We start from the raw sequence: 22,799 nt of genomic DNA, 5'->3' as shown, positions 1-22,799 counted from the left end.
ATCCTTCAGTGACCAGAAAGGCGCCTTGGGCAAATGACACTCCATCTTCCCTCCGATGGCTGCCATCCAGAGCAAGGGACCAAGTCTTGCGGCATGGAGATTGTGAAAGCACCCCTTCGAGAAGCTGCATGTAGCTGTACAGTAACCCCTTTGGAAACAATGGTAATTACCCAGCTCCCTAAACATCTCTGGATAACGCTGTAATTAACTTGGGGCATCACTATATCTGTGGTTAAAATAATTACGGCAAAAATGGTCCACATAAGTAGCATTTTTCAAGTCCAGGCCTTCGAAAATAACTCAAGCAGTGACACAGCTTAAAACCCATGGTCTGTTGGTTTCATCTTTTGGAAGGGCATGAATTTTCCCCTCTCACTCGGCTGAAAAGTCGGCTATTTACTTGTCTCCTGATCTGTTTGTATTAGTCAGTCTCTGTCCTGAAAGCTTCCCACAAAAAGCAAAAGTGATCTTTGAGGGATACTTACAATTCTTCCAGAAAAGGAAAATTCTTAAAGGCATCTTCTGGTAGCTGGGTAATATTATTCATACTGATGTCTCTGAGAAGGAGAAAACAAAATGTAACTTAGTTGATGGTTAACTATGTAACATCAGGTTTACAGTATTTACATTGATTTCATAAGCATGTACTAAGATGACATAAATAACATTGATTAACTGAGGCAGCTTTGGCATGGTGGGAGGCTGGATTTCAGATGGCATTCGTTGGTATCTTGTTTTAGAAGTCACTCAATTTCAATTCAGTGAGCATTTATTAGACACCTACAATGTGCTGGGCCTAGGGCTAGATGCTCAGGGTAGTATGAGACAAAAACAGTTCCTGCCTTCAATGAGTTTATGCCAGGTTGAATTAGCCATATAACCACTCAGCAAGGTAAGAGCTTGCATGCATGGAATGGAATGGATGGCCCCTCTCTGACTCCGGAGACTGTGCATAAGCCACTTTTCCTCACTGAGCTTGTTTTCTTATCAGTAAAACGAGCGTAAGACTTGAACTAGCTATTTTTTGTGAGTTTTGTAAGCATCCAATGAAATCTGGTGCATAAAGCATTTTTCAAAGCAATCACAATAATTACAACCATTGACATTTACATGGTCTAAAGATTAAAGTGTACTTTTTATATGCATTAGCTCAGGTGAGCCAATATTGTTCAGTAGGTGCGATCAATCAAATAAAGTGCACAAGTATTTATTAAGCTCCCATACATGCCAGGGACTGTGACAGGCAATGGGGAATGACTTGTCTGTGGTCACATAGCTACTGAGTGGCAACAGTGGGATTTGAACCCAGGTCCATCCTGACATTATACGCACTATGCTAATGGTAGCTGAATGTGGACTATTAGAATATTTCAGAAGCAAATTCTCTGAAAATATAAACCAAGGGGAACTTTTTAGATTAAAAGAGGTAAACAAACCATGTTCTGATATGACTAACTGAGTATCTTCTGCCTAGATTTTAGTGAGTTTGGGGTCTGTTGTATGTGTTTTGGTTTCTGAAGATAAGTATCTTCCCTGTGGGGCAGCTAGGTAGTTCAGTGGATAGAGCACTGGACCTGAAGTCAGGAAGATTTGAGTTCAGATCTGACCTCAGACACAAGCTGTGACCCGAGGCAAATCACTTAATCTCTGTTTGCCTTAATCCACTGGGGAAGGAAATAGCAACCACTCCACTATCTTTGCCAAGAAAACCCCATGGACAGCGCTAGCATGCTGTAGTCCACGGGGTCACCAAGAGTCAAACACAGCTGAACAACAACAATCTGCCCTATGTAATCTTGATGAGACCCCCCACAGCTAACTCGCAAGTCAGTCTCACCCCACTCCCATCTATTTTAACATCTGTTAAAAATCTAAGAATTCAAAAGGACTTGATAAAACCATAGGCCTGCAGGTAAGGATAGCTTCTGAAGCCACTGACCCAAAAAAAAAGGAAAAAAAAAAAAAAAAAGAAAGAAAGAAACATATCTTACTAGCTCTACCACAGTTGTGTTTTCTACAAAACCTGTATGAATCCTCCAGGTAAGAGTTTAAAGTAGATTTCGTCTTAGTCTCTGAATAGATGCAGGCAAGTAACAAGTGCACACATGACTGGCATGCGGGCCAATTCAAATTCTCCTTTGTAGAGACAGCATAAAGGGACAAACTCACTCAAAGATACAACTCAAGAGTCCCAGTTTCAGACAGCCGTTCAACACCTGATTAACCCTTTCCTCACTCCCAACCACTTGCTTTCAAAATGTCTCCTCCTAACATTTCAAAATGTTACTGCCACCACCTTAGCACAGGCTCTCATCTCCTCCTTTCTGGACTACTGCAACAGCCTGCTGGATGGTCTGTCTGCCACAAATGCCCCCCCCCCACCCCAACCCAGACTCCAGTCCATCCTCCATTCAGCCACCAAAGGGACTGTCCAACCATGTTATACCCTCTCTGCCTCTCCCCCCAGATAAGATCCATTGTAGCCAAAGTCCTCTGTTTAACATTCATAACCATTCCTAACTTATCCTTCCCTTCCTTTCCAACCTTCTCATGCATTACACTTCAGCCCCTGTACTCTTTAATCCCGTAACACTGAGACTCCTGGCTGTTCCCCCAACAAGACACTCCACCTCAGCACTGGGCATTTTCTCCCCATGCCTCTACCCTCTTGGCTTCTCCAGCTTCCTTCAAGTCACAGCCAAAATCCACCTTCTACAGGAAGTCTTTCCCAATCCCTCTTAATTCCTGTGCCTTCTTCTGTTAATTATTTCCTATTTATCTCAGACAGAGGCTGCTTGTATATACTTGTTTGCATGTGGTCTCCCCCACTAAATTCTGAGCTCCTCGAGGGCAGGGATTGATTTTGTTTGGGTTTTTTTTGCCATTCTTGGTATTTCCGGTGCTTAGCACAGTGCCTGGCACGTAACAGGCAATGCTACTGCCTGAATCAGAATTAAATTTAGTTTTGTGCCTTTCCACCTTTCCCCACTCTCAGCTTCCAATTCTGAAGATCGTGATTTGCAAGGTAAGGGGAATATCTCACTGGATTGTCAATGCAGAGCTTGAAGGGGCCTTAGAGGTCATCTTGTTTCTTTTTCCAGGATATTACAGAAGTTGGGCACCCAGATACAATGATGAGGTCCAAGGATAAAGTATCCTGTCATATAGATCTGTTATCAAAAGCACAGGTCATTTTTCCTCACCATTTTAACCTTGGGGAAGGGGGTGGAGTCTTTGATGACAAAGTCTGGGCCTTCTAAGATACCACTGGAGCTAAGAAAGCAGCATGGGCTTTCTCCAGGGGCCCTTTCACTTGAGCTTCCTGTCCAATCACCTTCTCTCCCTTCTAGCGGCAGCCACATGTTAACAGGGCACTTGAGCTTGGTCAGAGCCACCAGGATAAGTCAAAGTCATCAGGCCCTCCAGCCCGGGATCTGTCAGCCTCTAGGACCAAAGCAGCACTTGCCACTGAAAAAACTGGAAATAACTTCTGCAACTGGGACGCCCAAGCTCATATAAATTCCTTAAGCAGCATGTCACTTCTCTTGGAAGGGGAACCTATGACAAAGAGACTCCTGAAAGGCATCATTTTATAGAACTGAGTTTTGAAAAACTCAACTGTTTGAGCAAGATTAGGACCACAGGTCACCTAGTCCACCCCCCCCCTTCCCCCATTTCACAGATGAGAAAACTGAGGCAGGGAGCGCTTAAGTGACTTTCCCAAAAACTATTCCCTTAGCTAACTGTTAGAGCCAAGATTCAAACCCAAGTTCCCCAAGGCCAGATCCAGTCCTCTTTTCATTCACTGGCTGGCCTCTTAAAACACACACAAATCAACATCCTGGAGGGCTTATTCAAGAATGATCTTTTTAATCACTGGTTCCCAACGTTATTTCTGGCAACTATCTCAATACCTAAAAAACAAGTTTTTCATTTATAAACATGCTTCACTCAGTTCATGCAGACAGCAGATGATGTATTAGAGCATGCCAGATGAATACAAGCATGCCTCCATTTCACAAAAAGTGATCATTTACCAAACAAATAGTGATCTAAAATGGAAAATTCCCCCATAGTTACCACAATAACAACAATATTACCTTCTTTGATCCTCACAACAACCCTGGGAGGTAGGTGCTATCATCACACACACACACGCCAAGAAACTGAGGCACAAAGAGATTAAGTGACTTGCCCAGGGTCATGCAGCTAATAAGTATCTGGGGCCAAATTTGAACTGAGGTGTTCCTGGCTTCAAACCTAGTATTCCCCTTTATGTATCACCTTCTTTATGCAGTAGACAGAGTACCCAGGCCTGGAGCCAGGAAGACTTGAGTTCAAATCCATCCTCAGACACTTACTAGCTGTGTGACCCTGGACAAGTCACTTAACCTCAATTTGCCTCAGTTTCCTCATCTGTAAAATGGAAAGAATAATAGCATACTTACCTCTCTGGGTTGTTGTGAAGAGCTTAGCACAGTGCCTGCCACATAAGCACTATATAAATATTTATTATTATTATTATAATTCTATTTGACTGTAAATTCCTCAATAGCACAGACTATAATGCTTTTATTTTTATCCTTAATGTTCTGGACCATAGAATAGCTTAATAAATGTCCTGTTTTTCTCTTTTATAAAAACTCTACTCCTATGGACCAAGGTTTTGATATCAATAAATTTAATATGTCCTGAACCATATTCAAAGAAAAAAAATCTCTTTTGATAAAAGCCAAAGTTTGTAAAGGAAAAAAAAAACTACTAACAAGACTTAAATAGTTATACTAGACCTTTCCTCACTTTGGGTTTGCTCCATGGACGAGGAAATTGTGCCTCGTATATTTAAATTAGGTCTCTCTCCCAAGGCCCATATTCCCCCTTTAGAAGCAAAGCATGAAAATCTTCTCTTTAATGGGACAAATCTCATGTGAGAGACCTTGCTTATGTTATTTCACAAAATGTATAGTTTACAGCCATTAGTTAGTATGAATATGCTTATTTATATTCTTTCTACGTTCTTTGTATTGTAAGGAAGTATCAGATTTCATTGAAAACTTAAGAATCATAATTTATTATTGATATTATTTTCAAAAATATTGCCCTCCTCAAAGAGAATTTCTCCTAAACAGGACACATCTATCCTAGACAACAATCTCATGAGATTAGTTAAAAGTTACTCATTAATTACTTAAATGGAAAGGGCCAAATAGTCAACAGATGGAATGGATATCACTCCAGTTTCCTGACACTCCAAATGAATAACTATGATAATGAAAATAACAATCGTTTCTTTTGTCTGAGGAAACTCCTTCCATCAGGCAGGTTAGCAGCTTATAATCTCAGACGGCTCCCTGGGGGCACTGAGGCTAAGTGGTCTGCTCTCAGTCTGCTCATGGTCACATGGCCAATGTGTCCCTGGGTGTCCTCCTGGTTCCAAAACCACCATGTTGCTTCTCAATCATTACCACCATGATCATTCTCCATATGAACTCAAACGATAATGTCAACATTTGTCAACAAGAAACTGGCAACAAATGGCTGCCATGGCCATTTGTTTACAAGAATGACCAGGCTTATCAGAGTGATACAAGACCAGGTCAGTCACTGACAGCAGAAATTACAAAACAGTCAACCTTAGTGAGGGCAGATATGTGGCTCAGTGGATAAAGTGCTGGGCCTGGAGTCAGGAAGGCTCATCTTTCCATGTTCAAATTTGGCCTCAGACCCACACTAGCTGTGTAACCCTGGGCAAACCACTTAACCCCATTTGCCTCAGTTTTCTCATCTGTAAAATGAGCTGGAGAAGGAAATGACAAAACACTCCAGTATCTTTGCCAAGAAGACCCCAAATGGGGTTACAAAGAATCGGACACGACTGAAAAAAAATGGTGAAACAACATCTTTAGTGAATCCAGAACTGATGAGGAGGCACAGATTTTGCAAGGAAATAATACAAACTACATGACATAACTTCATTGCAAGTTTTCAAAAATTTAGCCCCTACTATTTAGCCTAGAAAAACAGTAGACCCTAGACACAATCACGATAGAATAGAGAGACTGCTGGACTTGAAGTTAGGAACACCTGGGATCAAATTCTACCTTAGACATTTGCCCTCTATGTGGTCACAGGCAAGTCATTTAACCTGTCTCGGCCTCAGTGCCTCATCCGTAAAATGGAGCAGTTGGACTCAAAGGCGGTGAACGTCCCTTCTTTTTAAATATATGACCCTATGAAATGACGGGAATTTTACACGAGAAGCTTGCTATCTTTCACAAACTAAGAAATGATAAATCTTCAAATCATAAATATAAATCTCAAAATATCCCTGAGAATTAAGAAATGAAGTACAGTATCCGGAGCATCATCACAGATAAAGCCACTGCTCATAACGGCCCAGACGTAACATTCGCCCATGAACATTTAAGAACCATATTTTTAATAGATGTTGACACTATGAAGCCTCAGAACCTCCCAACTATGTGGAATGAAAAGTTCTCAAAACATGGAGACCTAGCAGAAGAAATAAAAACCATATGGGAAAAGGATGAAGGACATATCATTCACATCATCCTAAAAGCAACTGGAGTAATTCCAAGGATGCTTTCAGCTGGCATCCCAACGCTTTCATTCAAATACAACACAGAATCATTTTATCCAACTATGCAATAACTCATCAAACACTAAACACAAAAGGAGCTATAAGTGGATGGTACTTTGTCCCATGAACCCCATTAATCATAAGATGAGAAGAATGAGAATGGCATCAATAATAAGAGACTTTGGATATTTTATATGTTAAGATGGAAGGAAAAGAATCTTGAAGACTGTATAACTGTCATCTAGAGAGTTAAACTATAACTGTGAGACTCCACGAAGTACAGAAAGAACTAGGAGAACTTCTTTCTGGAAAGAGTGAATCTTTGAGAAAGATCAGAGAAATGTTTTTGAACGTAACTCTTCACCTGGGAACAAGAAGTAATCCAAAGAATTCTGGAGAGACACTGACTGCTCCTCGAAGCCCTGAATAGTGGGATAGTGCTTCTCCAATATCTAGGGAGAAATCAAGAGCTGAAGTTCATGGTTAGATGGGATAGACTAAGCCTGAGAAGATTAGTGTGAACTGATCCACAGTGAAGTGAGCAGAAGCAGGAGAACATACAACAAAGCAATAAAAACAACACTGTAAAGGAAAACAACTTTGAAAGCCTTAAGAACTCTGACCAGAATGACCGATCACATGCTGGGGAGTCCTATGATGAAGCAACTACCACCTCTTGACAGGGTATGTTACTCAAGATGCAGAATAATACATACTAATTTTAGGATGTGGGAAATATGGTCATTTATTTTGTTTGATTATGCATATTTGTTATAAAGGTTTTGTTTTTGTTTTTGTTTTCCTATTTGGGGTGGATAGGTAGGAAAAAGAGGGAGCTGTGGACAAAGCAGCCAAAATTAAAAATAGGGGGGTAAAAAAAAGTCGTTGAAGCATTTTTTTAACTATAAGGAAGAGAAAAGAAAGGCCAGAAAAAATCACAGACAAGCAAAGTTGTTCTGAAAGTTATCTATTAAAGCTGCCTACACAGTTACCTACACAAGAGATTCAGGCCTTTTCTATTCTACTATGCATATGAAAATGCTCATTTTATTTGGTGCTTATGTTCAGAATTTTAAAATGCAAATTTTAAAAAAAAGCAGCAACTGAAATTTCTTACAGCTCTTACTTTAAGATACTTAAATGTCTCTCTTAAATACTGTTTGTTACACTGTTAATAAATCATGTTGTCAGTAATATTAATGTTTGTTCAAGCCCATGAGGCCAGGATTTGAGAGAGAGATGACTAAGAGTTTAATGGAAAAGAGGTTTCTCTGGCTTAGTTTTAAATTGAGGTGGGGGGCTCAGAGCTAATTAAATTATTATGCATTTCCACTAATTTATGAGGAAGTATCAGACCATACCTTTTGATTGCCTTAGAACCCTGACAGATTAGTAAGGAAACGACCCAATGGCAGGTAGAGAAGAGTGACAATTGGTGTAACTGTCAACTTGCACACCACGTAGCCCACCACTGACTCCTCACTAGGCTTTCTGTTACAATACCATAGCACTCTCATTTTCTCCTTTGAAACGGTGACAAACCTTATCTCATCTTAGGGTGTTTTCTCAATGAGCTGTAAATACCAAAAGTGTGATTACTTAGTTATGAACCAAAATGTAGTGAAGGCAACTGCGGGAGGGGAGGTTGAGGGTTGGTATAAATAAGAAATATGGCCATAAAAATCAGGAATCAGTATTCTGGACATTTAAAGAGACAGAACTGATATTTTCTTATGGCATACTAAACAGCTCATCTTCAAAAGCAAATACGCAATGACAACAGCAGCAATGTTGCAGTTGCTGTTATTTTTCTTCTAGCATAAAACAGTAAATGTCTTGGTATCTGCTCCACGGGAAGCAGTCACAGTGTTTTTTGTTTGTTTTTGTCTGGAAAGTCATGAGGGAGCAAGAACAAGAATAGGATTCATTCACCTAGGCTAGGAGGAAGGCTACTAACCCTTCCTCCCCTCAAGATCTCCAAACTTCAATTAGCCAATGTGAGAATCAAGCCAAAAAGAAAAAGAAAAAGAAAAGAAAAAGCACAAGATTTTATCTTCATAGAAGTGTTAGCAACATGCAGTGACAGAGGAAGGAATGAGTGGGTGTGCATCTGAGATAATGAGGCCAAATAACAAGTGTTGATAAGAACTCTACTGGTGTTAGAGGAGGCGTGTTAGACCTGGCTTCACCACTCACTATCAGCAGAAGAATTTCAACTAGAAAAACAAAACTCCCTACAACAACAACAAAAGGCCAACAAAAACACAAAACAAAACATTCATAGTTTGGGAAGGTCTGAGCTAAACTTAATCAATGAGATCTTGCAAAATGTGCTTGACATATTGCCTGACACATAGTAGGTGCTATACAGATGCTTGTCTTCTTCCCCACCCCCAACCCCTCCAACCTAACATTACAAAAGTCAGACCTGTAAATCATGTATGTTACGAAATATGCAGGGATTAAAATGTTGTACAGACACCTGGTTGACTTCAGTTAAGTCACCAGACTTCCTTGGGCCTCAGTTTCCTCATCTGTAAAATGAGAACACTCAACCAGAGGGCCTCAAAGTTCTCTTCCAGCTCTATGATCCTATAATACTATTTTTAAATCATATAATAAAATTAATTCAATAATAGGTCATATTCCTGTTTATGGCTGATAGCCATACATATGATTGTGTAAACATACACATCAAATTCACACATATCATTAAATTTACTTATAATTATTAAATTATAATTTAAATTTATACATATAAAACAGTGCAGCTGTAAAAGGCAGAATTCAAATCCATGTACTTCTTAACTTCAGGTCCAGGGTTCTCTCCCCTACAATATACGGTGTAACTATCATGGAACAATTCATTCCCAGGCCAGGTCCATGCTGGTAAGAACTTGGGTGAGAATCCCAATCGTGCCTCCCTTGGGACTCCATTTCCCCATCTATAACATGAAAGAGTTGGCCGAGAGGGCCTCCATGTTAGGTCTGCGTATGATCTTCTAGGATCTTCACCACTCGGGAAGTTTGACACTGGTTTTTATTGAACTTTTAAGATGTCTGAGCCTGATGAGCAAAAGCCTAACTACCAGCCAGACCCTTATTTCTTTGTTTCACACCTATCTAACAATTGGTCTACTTCTTACCCTAGAGAAAACTTGTATTGAACCAGACACTGGTAGTCACTTAGGGTCTCTGGTCACTTTCTTCCCTCACATCTTGAAATCATAGAAAGTCAAGGCTGGTAGGGATCTCAGAGGTCATTTAGCCTAACTTCCTGTTTCACAGATAAGAGAACAGAGGCCCAGAGATAAATGACTTATCCCCAGAATGCCAACAGGATATTATCTAAGCTTCCCAAAAATTGCCTTTTGGTAAAAGAAGAAAGTTTAGAACTTATATATTTTACATAAATATTTTATATAATATTTAGGACTTTGTATATATATATATATGTATATATGTATATATATGTATGTGTATATATATGTATATATATGTGTGTGTGTGTGTGTGTGTGTGTGTGTGTGTGTGTGTGTGTGTGTGTGTATATATATATATATATATATCATCCAGTCCAATCATCTCATTCGAAAGATGAGGAACCTGAGGCCAAAAGAGGTTATGTAGATTTATCTAAGATCACATAAGAGAATCTAATTTTTTTTTCAGTATCAGATCATCACTAAATTAAATAAAATTATTTTGGGGGCTGTTATTAAAAGGGGAATAAAGTGATTCAGAATCAAAATAGCAATAGCTACGACAAAGTTTCAGTCATAGTAATAACAAAGCAATGGACATTTGCACTGGTGTAATAAGTTCTTGGGACATAAGCTAACACTAAACTTAAATGATTTTTTTTAAACTACAGTTATCTTTAAAGAAGTAGGTTGGCATAGTGGATAGAGGATGATCTTAGTGTCAGGAAGACCTGAATCCAATTTTTTTTTTTTTTTGGCAAGGCAATCAGGGTTAAGTGACTTGCCCAGGGTCACATAGCTAATAAGTATCAAGTGTCTGAGGTCGGATCTGAACTCAGGTCCGGTACTCTATCCACCTGAGTCCAATTCTTGCCTCAGGCTGAGTCAGTCCACAAGCATTTACTGAACAACTATCACATGCCAGGCACTGTGCTAAGTACTCAGGATAAAAAGAAAAGCAAAATCTATTCTCAAAAATAATAAGCAAACTACTCCATACAAACAAGATCAACTGTAGGTAACCAAGAAGGAGAAGACCTGGACAAGTTACTTATCCTCTCAGTGCCCTAAGTTACAGAGATGTGCATGAGTGGAGGGAATTTCCCTAATAAGAATAGGAGTAACTTACACACCTGACATCAGAGGCCAGGACCTGTTAGGGGTTTCAGTAGGTACTACCTGGCAAAATGTCTTTATCTACAAATCACAGCAGTCAGCTCAACTCATCCTACTGTGTTCAGTACCCATTGCTTCCAAATCGCCTCAATATAGTTTGATAGATCAGGGAGATCAGCAAACCTATGGCACCTCTCCACACAACAGACAAACAAAACCGCCACCATCTAAAATACCCACAATAACGAAATGAAAAATACAAATTGGAAAGACTGCTGTGGTTTAATTGAAACTTCTAAGACTCCATCAATGAATAAAATTCTCTCCTCCAGGTTGCCTTAAAAAAAAAAAAAACTTCACAAAAGCTAAAATGTCTACAGAGTAAAAGAAGAACATCGTGTTTCAACAAAGCACCTTTTAAAAATCCCTGTAAAATGCTCCCTAAGCAAGCTTAACCTGTTTGCCGATAGATAATAGCATGTAATACCATGGGTTCCATTCAATCCTTTCATAGGCTGGGCCCTCTGCCATGGAATTATTCAATTTTAACTATACAGTGATTTAGGCCATGTTATCTGCACTTGAATGAAGTCTCTCTAATTGTACTAGATAAAATAATATTGCTGCAGCCATACTGTTGATTACATCTTTAATACAATCTAGCAAGCTTAAAAAAAAAAAGTCATTGAATTATACTAAAAGACTAAGGCACTGAGATCGAGAATCTGGACCTAATATCTGAAACTCCCTGGGTTTGAAGTAAGCACACATTGGTAAGGATCAAGAGTTGTTACTGTCCGAGTCTTTCTCCAGGGCCAAATGTAATCAACCAATAGTTCCAGACCAGCTATCAATGAAAATTGCTGTCCACAATATGGCAGCCAAGAAAATTCAATCTCAGAGAGAGAAAAGAATCAAAGCTCCATACGGTGCCTGGCATACAGGTGCTTAATAAATGTTGACTGACTGATTGCCTGAATGTAACAGAAAGGGAACTGGATTTGGATCCAGGCTTTCTGGGTCTAAATCCAAGTTCTGTTGCTTATTGCTAACAGATCATAAGCTCCCTGAGGACAAAACTATTTCCTTTTGGATTTTGTCTTTGTTTCCCCAGCACCCAGGACAGTACTTGTCACATGTTAGAAGCTTAATAAATACTGACTGACTGACTTATACCTGTGTGATTGTGGACAAACCCCTTACACCTCTGCTTCCAATACTGCATAGGAAATTTAATTCTTCTCCCAATGAACTTCAATCCTCATCTATAAAATGGGGAGCAAGTCTACAGCAGTTCTCAACCTTTTTGGTGTCGGGGTCCCTTTATAATCTTAAAAATTACTGAGGACTCCCAAAAGCTTTTGTTTATGTGGGTTATATCTATCAATATTTGAAATAAAAATGTTTTGGTATTTTTATGAAAATAGTTTTATCTTGTGAACCTCACTAAAGGGTCCCAGAGATCCCCAGGGGTATCTGGACCACACTTTGAGAAATGCTGGACTAGAAGACTTCTAAGGTTTCTTCCGGTCTTAAATCTAGGATCCCAAATGGTCAACTGCCTAGAACCCAGTTAAGGGCAGAGAAACTCCTGCTTCTCACGTCTGTCTTCTCTTGCTCGATACTTATATGATGGGTGTTTCACCAGATTTCCAGCAAACTTCGACCAGGTGTTTTGTTGTTTTCTTCCCTGTCTCCTGGCAAATGGCCCCCTGAACTCTCAGATTCTTTTCTCTGTGGATTGAGGACAATCTTTTCAAAGACCTTTCCTTTCAAAGACAGAGTGCTTTTGAAAGACTAAGTTCTAACACCACCAAACTAAAGAAAAAATAAATTTGACTGAAAGACACAGTAGTAAGTAAGGTGACACTTGGCAAGGATGGAAAAAATAGAAAATGTTCCATTACAAGTCCAATTTAAAACCCACATTTACAGTTTCTCAGTGATAATCTATCAATCTTCAATCAGCTCTGCATAGGATAATCCCAGCTACCAAGAGGGAAGGAAGTTGTTCTTTCGGTCAGAGACCCTCTCAGGGGATGCAAGAGGGCAAATCAATTTTCATAATTACACTGAGACATTTTAATTTCCAATAAGGTAAATTTTGTTGTTCAGTTGTTTGTCAGTTATATCCAACTCTGTGACCGCTTTTGGGATTTTCTTGGCAAAAGATGCTGGAGTGGTTTGCCATTTCCTTCTCCAGCTCATTTTACAGATGAGGAAACAAAGGGAAACAGGGTCAAATGAATTGCCCAGGGTCCCACAGCTAGTAAGTGTCTGAGGCCAGATTTGAACTCAGGAAGATGAGTATTCCTGACTTCAGGCCTGGCACTCTATCCACTGCACCACCTCGCTGTCACAATACGGTAAATATAGATAGATAAAACTCATATAAACAGAAGTTCTCTGGTGGACCAGAGTGTAAAAGCTGAGACTCAATAAGTTTAAGAACCACCAATTTAGGCTACAGTATACAGTACAAGTAACATCCTATCCAAAGGCAACCTGACATAATAGTGTTGGATTTGTAATAAGGAAGATTTCAGACCAAATCCTGCCTCTGAAACATTTATTACTTATGCTACCATGGACAAACCATTTAACTGCTCTGAGACTCAAATAATTCTCTAAAATTATGAGTCTAAAAGACTTGTCAATAATTCTTGATCTCTGTCAAGACTTCAAGACTGCCTTTATCATTTAAAATGATTTTTGTTCCTACATATTTTAACTGCATAAAGATTTAAAAGAAAAATCACGGCCCTGATGTCCAATTTTGGATTTGTTTAACTAGATGATTATTTTCATGCTAGCTGGCAACATCCCTTGGTTACCATTACTTTGTGTTTCAAGCAGACACAGTTGCTCTTGATCTTAAGCCAAAACCTGCCTTTCTGAAGTAAACAAAATGCCCAGAAAAATGAGAAACAAGTTCTTAAGTAACTTTAGATTTTTTAAAGATGCAAACTATAAGAAATAGTTCTCTGAACTCTCACCCTATAAATTCCATCTTACGGGGTTGCAAAGAACAGAGAAAATCCTTAGATCAAGGTAGACCCAACTCTAAACACTACTGTGAAAATGCAACTTCAATAATTCCTAAAGTTGGGAGGCAAAATTCAAGCTTATTTAATCATTTTTCTCTTTTTTTTGGTGGTGGTGGTGGTGGGTGGGTGTGTGACAATGTGACATGCAACCAAAACTCAACATCCTAAGTACATGGAAGCACAACTGATTAGCAGTTGATCTGAAAAAGAAGATGCAGTGGCTTGATGGTTCAAAAGGGATATGGCAGCACTGCCTCCCCCCTCCACTTCCCCCAAATCTAATGCGAATTAGACGACATTAAGAGCAGTTTGATAATTAAAGGAAGTGATAGTCTCATCCTCCTCTGCCCTGACAGATTTGTTTGGTTCGGTTTGGTTCTGGCTTCCATAAATAAACGGGAGATCAACCACACAAGGCCTGGGACGGATGCGTACAGAATTTGGAGGAAAAAATGGGGAGGGAGAGGAGAAGGAGGAAGGAATGGCATCTATCTCCAAGTACCCAAAGGCGTGTGTGTGTGTGCGCGCGCGCACGCTCGCGCGTGTGTGTGGTGGTGGTGGTGTGGGAAATCTGATTGCTTGTCTGATGTTGGAAGCACAGCCATTCCTGAAATCCCCTTTTTTTCTCCATTTCCACAGAGGGGAAAACAAACAAATTTTCTGTTCTTAAAAGTGTAGAAAACTGTACCTCACTTTAGAGAGGAAAAAAAGGGCATTCACTTCCAAGAATGACCATTCTTGTCTCATAGCCTTTTATTGCTATTAATGACTTTTAAAGTCATGTTACATTTCCAAAGCCCCAGGCCTAAGTCCCATCATCTCTTGACAATCTCTTTATTTCTCTATGAAGCTGAACCATTTAAAATTACCTTAGGAACCTGTTTCTCACTTTTCTGGGCATACACACATACGCATCCATGGATGCATGCATGCATGCATATGTACGGACGGCAGAGACATTATGGGCTAGTGGATAAAAGGCTCATCTCCAAAGCAAGGAAGAACTGGGCTCAAATTGAGCCTCTGACACATACCAGTCACCTCACTTCTCAGTACTATAGTTGGCAATTCTCTGCAACTAAGTGACAGAAAAGGTGGGGACCAGAATGGAGGTCTACTAATAAGCAGAGAAAGTTGTCTCATCAAGAAGCTCCCTTTAGCAATAAAATCACAGGTCTAGTCGATTTATATTGATGTCAATATAGCTATACACAGCAGGCCATTTCCAACTCTCAAATCCATGAAATCTGTGCTAACCACACAGGTCTGAGAAATTAAACTGAAGACCAGAATCCACATTTTTCATAAATAATAAATATATATAAATATATATCATATAATAATAAATAATTATAATATAATTATTATAAATAAATTTTCACAAATAAATTAAATATTCCAAAATAGAGTAGTTGGTTCTTCTGCAACAACAAAGGAGAAGCTAGCATTCCAGCTCCCAACCCATACTATAGGTACTTGAAAAATTCCACACTGAGGTTGGTATTTCTCCTGTGAGCGTAGGCACATTTACCAGACTTAATAAGCGTATGGCTACACAGAGACTAAACATACCACCTTCAAAATTACAAGAGTTCACCAATTAAGAAAGACGCATTACTTCATTTCCAAAGGTAGTATTTTACACTGTAATTGTCTGTGCTCTGGGTGAAGCAAGCCAGCCTAGGAGACTGGGTGTGTCCTTCAACAGGAAGCTAACAGAATGAGGAAAAAAAAAAATCTCAAAAAAAAAAAGTGTACATGAAAAAAAAAACCCACCAGGAATGTCACATTAACACCTTTCTAAAATGGTTACTTTTTGCATATTTTTATAAAATTCAATGTCTTCTAGAAATGAATGAAAACTAAGGATTCTCTAATGCAAATTTTACCCTTGCAGAAAGATGGGAAATCTTACAAACTTCCCTGATAAGGTGAGGAATACATCAAATGACCTTTACTGGTAAATCAATTCAAGTACCTTAGATTCAGATTAAAGTATTATACTAGGTATTTATTTAAATAAGATGATTTCATACTCACATATAGGCTCTTTCATACTCTCTCTCTCTCTCTCTCTCTCTCAACAAGAAGGTACCTCAGAAGCCATGCAATCCTCTCATTTTAGAAATTAGGAAATCGGGCCCAGAAGCGAAGGGATTTGTCCAAACTCCCACAGATAGTGGAGTTAAGGATTAGAACTCAGATCCTCTGACTCCCTGAACTCTTTCCCCTAAGACTCTCAGTTTAAGGGGTTCATGAACAAGTAAAGAAGATATAACTCAAAATCAATCAATAAGCATTTATTAAACAGCTACTATGTGTGGGACACTACAGATACAAAGATAAAGAAGAACAGCTCCTGCTCTCAAGGAGCTTATTATATTCTGTGATAAATCACTATAAGAGAAAATATAAGTGGGACAGCTCTGCCACAGCACTCTATGACATCCGTGCATTTTCTAAAAGGACAAGAAGTAGATGTACATCTGAGATTTCCTGAAACAAAGCTAAGTGGCAAAGAAAAGGACACGTAGAAGATACTGGAATCCTTGCTTGGCTCCATCCAGTCCAATCAAACAGCATCAGGCATTATCTAGAATGGACTAGGAAAGATTAAATCACAACATTTCTGTGTATTCATCTTTCTCTATGGAGAATGTCCTCAAGCACTGTTGTGGCACCCTAAGGATACACAAAAAAGATCTTCATTTCCAGTCAGGACACCCAGAAGAAGCCCTCTTTCTTTTTTCTTCAATGTTTTAAACATTTTTATTTAAAGTTTTGAGTTCCAAATTCTATCCCTCCCTCTTCTCCCCCCCCATCCTGAGATGGTAAGCAGATATAGGTCATACATGTGCAATTATTTACAACATTTCCATATGAGTCATTTTTGTAAAAGAAGACTCAAATAAAAGAAAAAAATGAAATAAAAGAAAATGAAAAATAGCATGCTTCAGTCTATATTCAATCATATCAGTTCTTTCTCTTGAGGAAGATAATGTGTTTCATCATTAGTCCTTTGAAATTGCCTTGGATCACTGAATTGCTGAGAACAGCTAAGTCATTCATAGTTCTTCACTGAACAATACTGCTGTTACCGTGTACAACATTCTCCTGGTTCTGTTCACTTCACTATGCATCAGTTCATGTAAGTCTTTCCAGGTTTTTCTGAAATCACCCTGCTTGTCATTTGTTATAGAACAATAATACTCCATGACAATCACATACCACAGTTTGTTTAGCCATTCCCCAACTGCTGGGCATCCCTTTGATTTCCAATTCTTAGCCACCACAAAAAAAGCTGCTATAAATATTTTTGTACAAACAGGTCCATCCTCCCCCCCCCCTTTTTTTAAAATGGGACACAGACCTAGGAGTGGTATTGCTGGATCAAAGGGTATGCAGTTTTATAGCCCTTTGGGCACGGTTCCAAACTGCTCTCCAGAATGGTTGGATCAGTTCACAACTCCAACAGAAGCCCTCTTTCAACAGTTAGTTGGAATCAACAAGCATTGTAAGAACTGTCATCTATAGATTAGAAACACTCTCTTACTTCATTCAAATTGACAAAATACACCATTCATAAAGAAATCCAGCCAGATACATTTAACATGGCAAACATCTAGTCTAGTGAACTAAAAAGGTTTATGTTCTATCATGGCCACAATTTTTAGAGTAGAAAAAAAATGCTTCATGCCCTTCTCCTTGCCTCTTGCACAAATCACGGAAAACACTTGCTTAGGCTGTTGTCACCCAATGAGACATAGAGGAAACAAGAGCAGCTTTCACCAATGTGAAAGACGCAGTGGCGCTGGTCTTGGAAAGGCCTGTTTCTTACTTCTTAGTTTGGTGACTAAGAAATGACTGAGCAAGTAATTTCACCTCATCTATCCCTACTTCACTTCATCCTCCACTCAGATGCCAAAGTCATCTTCCAAAAGTGCAGGCCTGACCGTGTCACACATCACCTCCCACCCACTCAATAAATCCCAGTGGCTTTCTATTACCTCCAGGATCAAACAGAAAATCCTCTGGATGGCTTTTAAAGAGCCCTCCCTAACCCATCTCCTTCCTACCTTCACAGTTCCCTTTACCCCCTTAGGTGCACATAATATCTAGCTAGAATATACTTTTCTGCACACATGCTTTTGAACTGGCTGATCCCCATCCCCTATCTAGGTGGTCTCCCTCCTCATCTCCCCCTCTAAAGTTTCCCTGGCTTCCTTCACAACCTAGCTCGCATTCTACCTTCCACAGAAGGTGCTTTTCCAGTCTCCTCTCTGCACGAGCCTTCCCTCTGAAATTACCTCCAGGGTGTACTCTAACAGCTTGTGTGTACCTAGCTGTTTGCATGCTGTCTCCTATGTTAGAACGTGAGCTTCTGGAGGGCAGGGCCAGGGTTTTTGCCTTTCTAACCCCAGCACTTAGCACAGTGCCTGACACACAGGAAGCATTTTTCAGTTTCCTCTTCTGTAAAGTGGAGATAATAACCCTTGAGTTACTTTTTGATCCATCAACAATGCTAATTTCTTTAGAAGCCCAAACCTTGGCCCAAGTAGAAGAATAAGGCCTGGAGGCCGAGCTCTGAAATAAAGTCTTTTTCTCTCCCCATCCCTTTCATACTCTGGCAATAGCTTGGCTGGGCTTCAAGAGTAAGCATCTCTGTAGGCAGATGGAGGCTGCTGAAGTTTGTTGGGGGATGAAGAAGGCTAAAAAGAACATCATCACAGCTTCTACTCATTGTTCCCAGTGGCCATTCCCACCTCTTGGGCCGTGAGATTGCTGGACGAGCCCTACATTTTTCCAAATCTGTTTGTGATAAGATCATGACGTGTGTGACTCAGAGGAGTAAGCTCTTTCTTCTTTAAATAACTCTGCCAAAACCAACACTCTTTTTCAAGAAGTACAATGATTTTTAAAAAGTGGTGGCCCGGTAACAAACTTGCTTAACTCTAGTCAGTCCGCTCCAGCGCCAGATGTCCAAAACGCATGTCAGGGTAAAGTATTATTTACACACTCAATTAATCAGCCTGGGCAAAGGGAACTTTGATTTACAAGACATAACAGCTCTGGCACCTTCTCATTGGTGCAGAAAGAAGAAAATTCTAGACAATGAGGCAACATATACCCCCAGGCCTGACACCAGCAGGTAAAGCCTTTCCGGGAAGTGTACTTCCTGGGATTTAAAACAGTCACCCATGCAGGCTTCTGCAAGCACTCAGTCCTATGAGGGCCATGTGACACGAAGGCTTTGGCTAACAGCATACTTTGAAACACCCCATGAAATAAACTCTCAAATATGCAAAAACCATTGGGAGGATTTAAAAATCACTATGTATCCTTCAAGTAATAAATCAGAACTGTTACACAGGGATTTGAGGTCATTTCTGTTCCACTTTAAACATTCACAATGGCATACTCTTCTAGGAATGAGTCCCAACTCACTACAGCTTCTCCCAAGCCAAGTTATTATAGATGCTATTAATCAGAACAATATATGTGTGTGTATAGTTAAGAGTTACAGTAAAATCAGACCTAACTCTGTTAAGTAGAGTTTCCCAAACTTAGTTTTGTGAAACCCAAAATATCCCCAATCATCTCAAAAAATTATATACAATTTATTATATCAAAGTCCTTAAAACAATTTTCTTTAGTCACTTGAAAAAAACAACATAGGTCATATAGCCAATTGCGGTAGTGATGCCAGGAAGATCACCAAAAAATCCAACAACAGGTTATCACAATGACAAAAATCAGTGGAAGTTACTCCCATTGGACAATTAATTTAAACTGGCTCATTCCATTCTGACTGAATTGTTCTGCCACCTGCTACCTGTGTGACATTGGGCAGGTAACTTAATCTCTCTATGCGCTTGCAAATGTTTAACAAGTGGCTCTACAGGAAACAAATGTAACCAAGGCACAATTTTAAGTTTAATCTGCACTTTTAGCATTTTCTCCAACATTTTCTTAGGTCTAGACAATCAACAGATTAATAAACCAAGCCCTGATTTGTAGTTTGCTAATTTCCAAGGTATTAATGACCCCACTAAAAATTTAACAATCAGCTCTCCGAAGCCAGTTCAGCCTGGCTCCAACATAGCCCTGGCTCTATGCCTCTTCTAGAAAACGATGTGGTTTGGTCCAGATGATCCCTAAAGCGCATTAATGATCTCTGATCCAAAACAAACAAGATCTCTGTAACCAGAAAAGGAGTCTTGCCTGAAGCATAGTGAGCACTTAATAAATACTTGACCGATGACTCCTATTAACAGCAGAATAGCATTTCTATGACGCTTTAAGTTTTGCAGAGTGCCAAACATAAGTTATTTCATTTGATCTTCACAATAACCCTGGGAGGTAGGTACTATATTGATCCCGTTTTTACAGTTAAGGAAACTGACAGAGACAAGTTCAGTAACTTGCCTCAGGTCACATATAAACTATCTGGGGCCACATTTGAATTTGGGTCTTAGGGATTACAAGTCCTGCCACCAACTGCCTTTTTGGACATCTCGAACTCAGCATAGACAAAAAAGAAATCACTATCTTTCCCTCAAAACCTTCCCCTGTTTTCTAATTTTCCTATTACTGTTGAGGGCAAAACTATCCTTCATGACCCCAGGCCTATCACCTTTATGTCATACTCGACTCCTCAATCCCACTCACCAAAAGTGTCCAATCTGTTGAAAATCTTACTGTTTCTACTCTCCCCCTCTCAAGCGTTCCTTCTCTCCACTCACACACAAAGCCACCACCTTAGGAAAGACCCTCATCATCTCCCACCTGACCTACTGCAATAGCCTTGGTCTCCCCACCTCCTCAAGCCTCCCCATCCAGATCCATCCTCCACTCTGATACTGAGGCTTTTTTTCTTAAAGGGAGGTCTGACCACATAGTGATCCCCCTAATCTCTTCAACATACTCCCTCTCACAGTACCTGGCACACAGTAGGCATTTAATAAAAAACAAACAAAAATTGCAATGGCTCCTTGTCACCTACAGGATATCAAATATAAAATCTCCTGGCCCCTTCCCACCTCTCCAGTCTTTTTACCCTGCTCTCCCCTCGGGGCACCCTGCTATCCAGCTACCCTGGCTTAATTGTTGTTCCTCACACAGGAAACTCCACCTCCCTCCCAGGAAGGCTCTCCCTCCTCCCCTCAGTCTCCCGGCTTCTTCCTTTAGGGCTCAGCTTAACTTCTGCCTTTCGAAGAGGCCTTTTTGGAGCTCCCCACTGCTACTGCCATCCTTCTGACACTACCTAACATTTACTATATAGCTATCGACATATAGATACAAATGATCTACAGCTCATATGGACACAAATTATTTGCATGTTGTCTCCTCCATCGGAACGGAATCTACTTAAGAAGACAGTGTGTCTTCTTAGCTTTGTGTCCTCAGCACTTAGCATAGTGCCTGGCACATATCAAGTGTGTTTAATAAATGCTTAATAAGCCACTCAGACAATCAGGTTAGTGCTATCTGCCTTGGCCAGGAGGCAGTCAGCCACTGAGATGGTGAAGGACACAGTTCATAAGCCGATTAGTGCCAACAACCCTGTAAATTCTCTTTCAACTAGATTCAATTCTATGTCACATTTTTCGGTTTTTACCCTAACATGTTTTCCTCGCTCTTCTTCAAATACAGCAATTAACTCTAATGCACCATTAATCATCAACTGTTAGTCAAAGCATCCCCAAGATCTAAGGAGAACAATATCATGATCACGTGTAAAGCCTATTACTTTAAATTAGCATGAGCCACAACATGCCAGCAATTAAGCCATGACACACAGGTAGGCTGCAGTCAAAACGAATATAACAAGCCTCAGCTATCTAGAACGCTTGAGAAATGAATCATTCCAGCCAGTGGAGTTTTCCAGGGAGCTAAAGGTCCACTCATTCATTGGAAGAAATCAACATTTACTAAGAGTAGCCTATATACCGTGTACCGTCCAAGGGGTGCTGGAGGGTGGGAGAGGGGAAGACAGGCTAACAAGATAGTTTTTGTCCTCAAAAGAAAAAAAAAAAAACAAACCCAGCACCCAACGTATCCAGAAAGCACCATGCAAGTTTTCAACAACTATATTTACCCTGTATTTGGACACATGAGGAGAAAGAAAAGCTGCCTGGTGAGACTCTGAGGATCATGTTAATTTTTTTGAACCAAAAATCTTTCTAAAATAAGCTCTCTAATTCTTTGCCTTCTCACACACAATATATCGAACACAACTTTACTTTCCTTGTTTGTAATTATGAACCTACTACTGTGATATGTGGTTGATGCAAATATGCTCCTACACAAGTGACCTACTTTCCACCCCCAATTCCACAAACACTTATTAACCACCTATTATGTGCCAGGCACCACACTACTATGTGCAGGGGGTACAAAGACAAAAATGATACCATTCTTTCCCTCAAAGAACTTGTATTCAACTTGGAAGAAATAGTGTATACATTGAAAACCAAATACAAAATAATTTTTAAGGGGTGAGCATAGGTCTAATAAGAAGGGTAGTTTGATAATAATAGAACAGAGGTTCCAGAGGGGACAACAGAAGGATGGGTCAGATAAACTGGAATACGGACATGGAAGAGAAAGCCTGAGAAAGGAACTTCAGCCTAGGCAGCACTCAGCTCAGAATCAAAGAATGAAAATAATTCAAATTGGATTGAGAGAATGCCTACTATTTGCAAGGTGCTGGGGGGAAATAAAGAAATGAAATAATTGCCATCTCAGATGAAACTGAAATCTTGTAGGAGACTAACAGAACTTAGTTTGCTGGGGCCTCAGAGCACCATCCAGTCCAAAATATTTTTACAG

General features: G+C 39.8%; 1 protein-coding gene across 1 annotated transcript in view; it reads right to left on the bottom strand.

The window, feature by feature from the left end:
• LGR4 (leucine rich repeat containing G protein-coupled receptor 4) overlaps positions 1 to 22,799 on the bottom strand; it is a 122,654-nt gene that overhangs the window by 61,815 nt on the left and 38,040 nt on the right. The window contains exon 2 of the mRNA XM_027852653.1: positions 486 to 557. Coding sequence (XP_027708454.1) covers positions 486 to 557 — 72 coding nt within the window. The remainder of the gene's footprint in view (positions 1 to 485; positions 558 to 22,799) is intronic.

This window comes from Vombatus ursinus, unplaced genomic scaffold (genome assembly GCF_900497805.2).
Source record: "Vombatus ursinus unplaced genomic scaffold, bare-nosed wombat genome assembly UNPS02009770.1, whole genome shotgun sequence".
Taxonomy (NCBI): Eukaryota; Metazoa; Chordata; class Mammalia; order Diprotodontia; family Vombatidae; genus Vombatus; species Vombatus ursinus.
This window is presented reverse-complemented; position numbering and strand designations above follow the sequence as displayed.